This window comes from Balaenoptera borealis, assembly GCF_965194805.1.
Source record: "Balaenoptera borealis genome assembly, chromosome: 10".
Taxonomy (NCBI): domain Eukaryota; kingdom Metazoa; phylum Chordata; class Mammalia; order Artiodactyla; family Balaenopteridae; genus Balaenoptera; species Balaenoptera borealis.
Window position 1 is genome coordinate 92,691,187 of NC_138874.1, and position 9,298 is coordinate 92,700,484.

Sequence of the window (9,298 nt, forward strand, 5' to 3'; positions counted from 1 at the left end):
CTAGAAAGACAGTTCTGATCTAAAGCCACAGGAAAGAACTGGCAGAGCACCTCATTCTTACCTTCTTTAAGCTAATGTCTGAGTGGCACAAAAACAAAATGGTACAACTCTTACAAGCTGCATACCAGAGGCTGTACGTGTACGCTTACTGCCTAGGTCTATAGGGCCCACCCCAGGCTCCTGGGTCACTGAGTTCCTGATTTCTCGAACAAGGTACAGCATTTGCTGTCTCTACTGCCCCAGGTGACCAGGTTCAGGTGGAGACAGTACTAATGCCTTGAAGCACGAAACAGTAGCTTTGATGAACAGGAATTTCAAGAAACTCCCCCTTCTCCAGTTTCCTCTGTTTTCAGCCAGGGGGCAAAAACCAAGGTTTAACTCAGGAGAAGGAGCAGGAAGTGGGTTTGGCTGACTGTTGACTGAACCTGCTGGAAACTTGAACCTGCTGGGAAGGGTAGTGGGTCTTGGGAGGTGTTTGGGATGCAGTTTCCAGCTGGGACAAGTGGCTGGCCTTACTTAAGAGCTGAGCATTTATGGAGCACCTACTGTGTGCCAAGTGTTGGGGATGCAGATATGCCTTAGACCTGGCCCCTCTTTAGAAGAGCTAATAATGCTCTAGTGAGGAAGAAGGGCACATGAACGGTTTTAGTAGCGCCTGGTAAATACCACGAGGCATGTGTGTACAGGATGCTGTGGAAGAGAATGTAGCCCACCTGTGGGTTCAGGGCAGTCTTCCTGGAGCAGGGACTTCTAAACTGAGCTTGCCAGGTGGAGAAAGGTGTAAAGGGAATTCCAGGCAAACGTTTGATTGGCAGATTATTGAGTGCCTACTGTGTGAGAAGGACAAAAAAGCATAGGATGCCTAAAACAGGAGAGTGCGGTGTCATGTCTAAAGCTTTGAGCAATTTAATCCCTCTAGGTAACTGCATCCTGGGAAGTGACAGGAGATGAAGCTGGAGAGGTAAGCTGATAGTAAAAAGATTTTAATTTGTCCTTATTTTATTTATTGACTGTTTATATAACACCAGGTCTCGTATACGCATCTTACCTACGTTTTCTCATTTTAGCCTCAAAGCAGCCCTCTGAAGTATGGACTGTAATTATTCCCGCTTTATTAATGGGGATGAAGCATTCAGAGGAGTTAATTAACTAGTCCAAGGTCACACAGCTGGTGGAGCTGTGGTAGAGCCAAGGATTAGAACCCACATCTGTTGACTCCAAAGCCCATGCAATTAACTAGTTGGCCAGACTAGTGAAGAGTTGTACGGTTGGTGCTCACAAGCCACGTGAAGAACTTTTAATTTCTTCTCAGAGGTGAGAGGGAACCAGAGAAGGGTACGCTGAGCAGGGGAGTAACGTGGTGGCAGGTAAAGCAGACACTGTTTTCTCAGGAGCTGTTGTACTTTATCCCCTCTTCACCCCTCTCCCCTTGCCTCATCATAAGCCCCCCAGAGACCCCACACCCAGCCAGCTGTTACCTACCAGAGCCCCTCAGTGCTGGAATGGCAGGTGGTACCTGCTTCAGATCAGTGTTAACCTCCGCACTGAGGCTGTAACCCCTTGGAAACATTGTAACATAATGAGTTTTTTGGACCTTCTTTGTGTCTTTTCCTTGCAAGAGTGTTTCGCTCTTCCTCAGAGGAGATTTTTTTAAAAAGAGCTTTTGTGGCTTCTGAGGGGGAGAAGAGGATTTTCGCTTGATCTGAAGTTTCTCCGCACGGTATAAGCCTGCTCCTGACCACAGTTTAACCTTCCACTGCATGTCTTCTCACCAAGGAGTCTCAAGAAACCCAGTCCCACTGGAAAATGTTACAAAGCACCCTGGTGTTGGAACCCTGAAAAGTTTGTCTTTGGGGTCTCCACCCACTTCCCAGCTGCCAGCCTGCCCTGGCTCCGGAGAGAAAGAGGGGGCAGCAGAAAGAGGGGGCAGCCGGCAGGGCCATCTGGAGCTGCAAGGGGGGCACCCCTGGTGGTATTGTCCTGCAGATGGACCCATCCGGATATACCTGTTCTCCTTCCTGACCAAGCTGGTGGCCTTTGGGAGGTTTGTGTAAAACCCTTAGAGAGGGACTTATTTTGTGGGTCTGGATATAGGCAATGATAATAAAGCCAGTATTTATCAAGGCACTGAACACGAGATGTAGGTCCATATTTTGTTCTCAGCAGCCCTCTGGGTTGGTGGTGCTATTTCTACACACATCGCAGCCACCCATATTACAGATGAGAAAACCGAGGTTTAAGAAGGCCAAGTAAGTTGCCTACGCTCACTCGGTCTGTAAATGACAGAAAGAAAACTTGCTCCCGCAGCCTGACCTCTCATCTTCTGTAACTCCCAACAGTGTGGAACTCTCCTGCTCACACAGCCCTTTCTACTTTTCATCCTCACCAGAACCTCAGATGATGGCAGCACAGGTGGTAAGTTACCCCACTTTACAAATGAGAAGCTAACAGTGAGCCTAAGATCCAGAGTTAGGAAACTGGGGAGCCTGGGGCCCAGAACCTGGGGCCTCCTCCTGCAGGCCTCTCCCCACCCCTCTCTAGCTTCTGTGATGGGGTTCCTGTCCTGAGATGGGTGTTTATCCCTCTGAGCATGACTGGAGAGAGGGCTCCTCATTTGCTGCAGGCTTTGTGGCCACCAGAGGCCAACCAGAACATTCATGGTAGGAATGTTTACACCACAGTGATCAGCAAACACTACAAATCAAGGCTGTTCCCTACCACCAGCACCAGAGAACTGGTTGTTCAATGTTTATTTACCATTACACCATTGCCCTGGTTAAGGGCAGTCTGAGGCTCAAAAGGTGACTGTGGGGTCTTGATGAAGACCTTTCAGCTTTGCCAGAGATCTGGAATTCCTTCTGCATAAGGAGTTAGAGTTCTTTTACCACTGGACCAATTAGCCAAGTGATTTAGAGCATCTGACTCACTCCTCTTGTGTGTGTAACCTACTTGTCAGGTTGATGTGCAGCCAAAAGAACACAAGAGGGCTCAGTCTTGAATTCCAGAGATGCAGGGGTGGCAGCATCCCTGGGGGTCACCACACCCATTTGCAGCCCAGGCAGGCGCTCAAGCGTATGTGCGATTCCACACCAATGTACAGAAGCTGAGGGCGAAAAGGATTTAGGTCGGTGGGAAAAGGCCTTCCAGGCAGGGGAAGGGCAGTTTGGGCAGGAGTCAGAGTTCACGAGGTCATTTCCTGGAAGGATGCTCAGCTTTGTACTCTCCCCAGCCAGACACTCAGGCCCTTCTGCACAGACGCGGAAGACCTGTGAGAGAGCACGCTGGCTCCTCATCCTGCATCACTGAAATCCAGGGTTCTGGTCCCAGCCCTGCTGCTAGGCTGCTGGGTGACTTAGGGCAAGTCACCCCCCACACACCTGCCCCCAGTGGCCCTCAGGTTTCTCATCTTCAAAATGAAGGGTTAGCCTCTCATTTCCCTGCCATTCAATGGTCTGAATCAAGGAGAGTGGATGTTTCCTTCCCAGTTACACTCATGCACTGCTTCTACAGGGGATGTTGTTTATCTGTTCCTCACTAGTCCACAAAATGCCTTTCAGATTCTGAGCAAATCTGGAGAAATTAACTCTCCTCCAGCCAGTCAGCTCCCCTCTGCTCTGAGCTGAGGGTAGCTGGGCTCTAGGCCAGCGAGCAGCTGGTGGGGATAGAGGAACCCAAGAGAAGGAGGGAGCCACCTCCAGTTTAACCCCGTTCTCATCCGCTCACTGTGGTGGCAGCATCTCTCCAGGCTCCCCGTGATGGAGGCTGGGGTCAGCCACAGCTGCCCACCGACTCCTCTGGGCTCTTTAGCAAGGCCTTAGGGTCACGGGCCAGTGAAGGCCAGCACTGAGTTGGGGGGCAGTGGGGAATGGTCAGCTACCCCTGGATTAGCAAAGCTCTTTGAAGGAAGAAGAGGCTGCTGTGGTGGAAAGCCTTGGCCCTCCCTCCTTGCGGGGGCTCCCTTGATTTCTTCTCCCTGGAACTTGGCCAGGCGGAGTCTCAGGCTTGCCCTGCCGGCCCGTCCAGAGTCCTCCTCCAGTCAGAAGGGAAGGACCAGGTCGCTGATGATCTGACCCTGGTCTGGCTGGCGCCAGGGAGCTGGGGTTGAGTCCTCTCTCTAGGCTAAAGGGCAAGGGTCAGTTTCTCCCAGGGCGTCTCAGGACACCTTTCATTTGCGGACTGGCCAGCGGCCAAGGTTTAAAGATGTCGGTTTTAAGACTTGAAGAAGTCCGGGCTCCATTTTCTAGTGAGGCATTTACAGACTTCCTGGGGTTTGGGGGTGGGGAGCAGGGGCAGAGCCTGGGACTTCAGCGGGAGGCTGCCGTGGAAGCCCTTTCCTTGCGGTGTTTACCCCAGTACAGAATGAGGAAAAGGAGACCTACCAGTCTTTGGGGACCAAGACGAGAGGGATGGGCAGTTGTGGGTTGAGTTTATGGATTATAGACACTTCCCCAAAGCCAAAGCTTTGAGATGCATGCAGCGATGCGTGGATCAAAGCAAACATGATCTGCTTTGCTTTCAAAATGTAAACTCAATCCCACCGCTTCTTGCCGTCTCCACTGCTGTCGCCAGGGTCTAAGCCACCAGCATCCTGCTGTCCGGGACCAGCACAGCCTCCTCCCCAGGGCCCCCACTTTCATCCCTCTGCAGACCAGTGTCTACTCAGCAACTCGAATGATCTTTTAAAAATATTAACCAGACCTTTCCACTTCAATGTGTAAACCCTCCTGTGACTTCTTCTCATACTTGGAATGGAAACCCAAACTCCTTCCTACTACTTAGAAAGACTCCATGGGACCTGGCCCTGCCTGCAGTCTGACCTCATCGGGGACCACTCTTCCCTTCATTGGCTCTGCTCTAGACTGAATGACCTCTCCTACCTTGAGAACTGCTCACCTGCTGCTCCCTCAGCATGGGACACCTTCCCCCCACATCTTCACGCCTTCCCCAATCAGTCATTCACAGTGGCCACCCCCCACTTCTGCCATTCCCCTCACATCACCAGCACCTAGTATAATTGACTCCAAAGCACATAACGAGTCTCTGAAATGCTCATTTGTCAGCCCTCACTAGAATGTAAGCTTCATGTAAGACCAGGGAGCCTGAGGGTCCAGGGACAGTGAGTGAGTGGTACATAGTAGGTGCTCAATAAAATACTCTTTGAAAGAATGAGTGAACAAACAAATGAATGAGCTGCTCAGAGACCTTCTGAAAAAAAAAAACACAACTGTTTACGCACAGCACTGCCAGGGCTGCAGGCTGGAAAAGAAGGCAGAGTGGGTGGGGAGGAGGGAGGAATGGTTGGGGAAGGTGGGGGAGCTCCTCTAATTCCGTGCTGTGGGGTCACACAGGGCGGAGTCACGAGGTGCTACCCTCAGCCTGGGCTTCCTTCCAGGCCTGGCGCACCTTGATCTTCACTTTGAAAGGATCGATCTGTAAGACTAAACCGGGGTTGCCCTCCAGAGAGGGTAGCTTCCCATCATCCGGGATCTCCAGGTCGAACCTCTGCAGCAACCAGGCCATGAAGAGGAAGAGCTCTTGGCGGGCTAGCATCTCACCTATGCAGGAGCGTGGTCCTGCTCCGAAGGGCAAGTAGCTTAACGATGGCGAGATGAGCTTGGTCCCCGTGGGGTCCAAGAAGCGCTCTGTGGACATGGGGAGGTGTCAGTCAGGGCCCAGGGCAGGAGTAAGCGGGGGGTGGGGGGCAACATGGTCCTGCCCAGGGGGCCCCAGTCTGAGAAGATAGACCGCCTTACTTGGGGGAGGGGGGCCCAGTCTGAGGAGAGATAGAGCCCTGCTCTCAGGTAGCCCTTAATCACACAGAGGAGATGGAATATTCAGGACGGATGGATGCCACCATCCAAGGGGAGAGGGGGCTGACTTCACGGGAGACATATGCCTAGAGGGCTTCTTAGAGGAGGAGATTTGCAGTTGGTGGAAGGAGAAGGTGGGAGCCCAGCTGTGAAGAATCTGGGTAAGTCTAGCATAGGATGGGGGTGTCAACAGGTCCACGTAGTTGGAGTCAGGAGTTTGCTAGTAGCAAGCTCAGCAGAGGGGAAGTGGTGCTGGAAAGGTGGGCACAGAGGTGGCTGTGTGGCCAGGGAGCAGGACAGAACAGGGACTCACCAGGCATGAACAGGTCGGGCCGGTGCCACTCCTTCTCACTGTGATGCAGTGCCCACAAATTGACCACAACATCTGTGCCCTTGTCAATGGTAAGGTCACCAATGCTGCCCCAGGGAGGGAGAGGAAAAGAGGGTCTGGAATATTGCCCTTCCCCACCTGCTCAGCCCCAAGCCTCTGTGGTCCCCCACTTTGGGGAAAAGAGCCCTTTACTCCCTCATCTTTTCCTCAGTTTCTACCAGGTGGACTATGAATCCAGCCCTCTCCTCCTGACAAGCACTTATGTATCAACACTTGTGGGCCTGTCAGGGCCCATGGGTATGCATGTTGAGCTGGTGCCTGTGCGTATGTGTGTGTGTTGTGGCTACTGGATTGGGTAGGAGCATCCCACACCACGTGTCTCCATGTGGCAGCAGGCAGCTTCTGAGGGAGGTCAGGTAGATCTGTGGATTAGTCAGTGGGTGTCGGTGGGTGGTAGACACATTGGTCAATAGGGTCATGGGTAGGAAGATTGGTAGTCAGTGGTTGACTGTAGACAGCTGGGGGGGTGGGGAGATGGAGGAGAGACCAGGTGGGCTGGATGTTACTGGGAGGGAAGGCACACCTGGAGTCAACGATAGCCTTGTGGGGGATGAGCGTGGGGGACACAGGCCGGATTCGAAGCACCTCTCGGATGGTGGCCTCCAGCAGGACAAGGCAGTTCCGGTCACTGATACTTGGTGCGCGATTGAAACCTATATTCTGGTCGACATCATCCTGGATCCTCTTCTTCAACTGAGGGCCAGAACAGGGTGGATGTTACCAGGGTGTTTAAGCCCGGGAGAAGCAAGGGTTTAGAAGAATCCTACTGTCACATCCAGAAGAACTGGCCCAGACCCTTCCCAGTGGTGGCTCTGCGAGCCCAGGCTTTGTTTCCAGAAGACGGGGCAGCTCCACCCAAGGGCCGGAGCCAACCACTGCTTGGGTAAGGGGTGCGGCAGCCCAGTCATCCTGCAAAGAAGTCCTGAGGGTATAGTCTCTTCCTCCCTCTCTGGAGCAGAGGTGAGTCTGGCTGGGGTCAAGAGTGGTTGGGAAGGCTGGGGTAGGGAGAAGCTCACTGGAGGATAATGTAGCAGGAAGGCCACAATCCACTTTATCACAGAGGTGGTGGTTTCCACGCCAGCCCCAAAGATGTCCCCTATGGTGGTGAGCATGTGTCTATCTGAAAGCAGCTTTGAATCCTGGTCTGGTCCAGCATTGTTATTGTCTGCGTTCACCTTGGCTTGGATCAGTATGTCCAGCAAGTTAGTGATGGAGTCACTGGTGAAGTTCTCCTGGTTGGGTGAGATTGGGAGACGGTGATGAGGAAGGAGCCCCATCTGTAACCCCTGCCATACTCTCACCCCAGACTGTAGATACAAAGGCTTCTCCCACTTGGAAGTGAGGGAGTGGAGTGAGGCTAGTCAGGACCCATGAGCTTGTGGAAGTAGGAGGAAGCACTGGGCCCTCTTTAAATTTGGGGGGTAGACAAGTCCCTTCTAGGATCCTCTTCAATTCCTCACTTCTCCACGCCTATTCATTAGTTAAGTCAGTTTTTACTGAGCACTTACTATATGCCAGGCTCTCTGCTAGGTGCAGGAGATCCTACAGTGCCCAAAATGGACCCAGCCCTGCTCTCATGATGCCTTCCACCTAACTCATCATCTCTTCTGCTCCATCACCTACCTTACTTTTTTCAAGGATTTCACTCAGCAATTCGTTTCGCATTCGAACACAACTCTTTATCTTTTCCAGGGTTTTGCTGGGGAAAATCTGCAAAGTAGAAATGTCAAATCCTACCTTTCTGTCTCTGGAGAGTTCCCACTCTAACCCCAAACTTCAGCCAGAATGGAAGGCAGCATAGGGACCCAGAATGGGACCATCAGTGACAACTAGGACAATTCCAAACAAGGGAGAAAGGAGTCACCTCCACGTCCCCTTCCCCATTCAATCAAACATCCAGCACTGATTGAGGGTTTACCCGGTAGTAAGATAGACTTGAGTCTCAAGGCTTGGTTAAGTTCCTTAACTTCTTGAAGCTTGTATTCTCAACTGTATGGGGATAATAAAACCCACTTCCAAGGGAAATGCATGATTAATGCTTGTGGAGTGCTGGTACTGGCACATGGCAATTGGTAAATAAACGAGAGCCATTATCATGAGTATTCAAATGCATAATTTAAAAGCTAAACCAATTTCTGTAGAGGAGCAGCAAGGTTTTAAGAGTCAGAGGTCACTGTGGCTGAGGTGGTCAGAAAAAAAGGTGGGTCTGGAGCTGAACTGAAAGAGGAAAGAACTAGGTGTCCTGTCAGGGTCTGCTGAGATCTGCCGGTGGGGCCCGGCCTCATCCTCACCTTAAACCCAGGGAATATGTCTGACAAAATCTCCTTGCCCTGAGCCTCCAGGATGCCATCATTGAACTTGTATATGGCCTTCAGGGCAGGATCCTCATTCTTGAAGGAGAAGTTGAAGCAGATAAAGCTGATTATGTTGGTCACCGCCAGAGAGAGATGCTCCGACAGATTTATGGACTCTCCATGCCGGGTGGCCAGGGAGTCGCACAGTAAACCGGCTTCCCGATTAACTGAGGGGAGAGAGGGGCATGAGGGTGGGGAATTGAGCCGCCCCCTCACCCCCTCTCTACCAGTTCCATCGTAGTCAAGGACAGAGAGCAGATGTCCAGTAGATGGCAGCGGTAGCCAAGAAAATGCTAGATGGAATCATCCAGAACCCTCTCCCCTCCCAAACCTCTTCTCCCTCCAGCAGCCCAGGGCTGGCTGGGCACTCACTGATCTTCTCTAGCTTCAGGTTGCCATCCTTGAACAGGGCAAAGGCGTTCTGTGCCAACTTCCGATGCAGCTGCCAGACGGCACCATGGTCGGCGAAGGCGATGCCCTTTTGGTTGTCTGACAGGATGTCTAGAGTCAACTTTGGAAAGCAGGAAAGGACATAGGAATCAGACACCATCCACCTGTCCTAGCCCTGGGGAAGAAGGCAGGTACCTGCCGTTCCGCCTCCGTATGGGACCTCCCTGCTCCACTCCGCCATGACTATAACGCCTTGGTAGGACAGAACCTATGGCCTCACACCCTCAACTCCATCAGAGAGACAGAGCGAGGAGAAAAAGAACACTGAATTAGAATGCAGCGGTCCTGGGGTT

At 52.1% G+C, this 9,298-nt stretch overlaps 1 protein-coding gene across 4 annotated transcripts in view; it reads right to left on the bottom strand.

Annotated features, from left to right (window-relative positions):
- Positions 1–1,123: 1,123 nt before the first annotated feature.
- The window catches only part of CYP17A1 (cytochrome P450 family 17 subfamily A member 1), a 31,300-nt gene continuing 23,125 nt past the window's right edge, over positions 1,124–9,298 (bottom strand). For all 4 annotated transcript variants that reach the window (XM_082408402.1, XM_082408403.1, XM_082408404.1 and 1 more), the window contains 7 exons: positions 8,928–9,066; positions 8,493–8,722; positions 7,825–7,911; positions 7,218–7,433; positions 6,725–6,894; positions 6,124–6,227; positions 1,124–5,642 (listed from right to left, as the gene is read on the bottom strand). In XM_082408402.1, the coding sequence (XP_082264528.1) occupies positions 5,356–5,642; positions 6,124–6,227; positions 6,725–6,894; positions 7,218–7,433; positions 7,825–7,911; positions 8,493–8,722; positions 8,928–9,066 (1,233 nt within the window). In that variant the 3' untranslated portion in view covers positions 1,124–5,355. The remainder of the gene's footprint in view (positions 5,643–6,123; positions 6,228–6,724; positions 6,895–7,217; positions 7,434–7,824; positions 7,912–8,492; positions 8,723–8,927; positions 9,067–9,298) is intronic.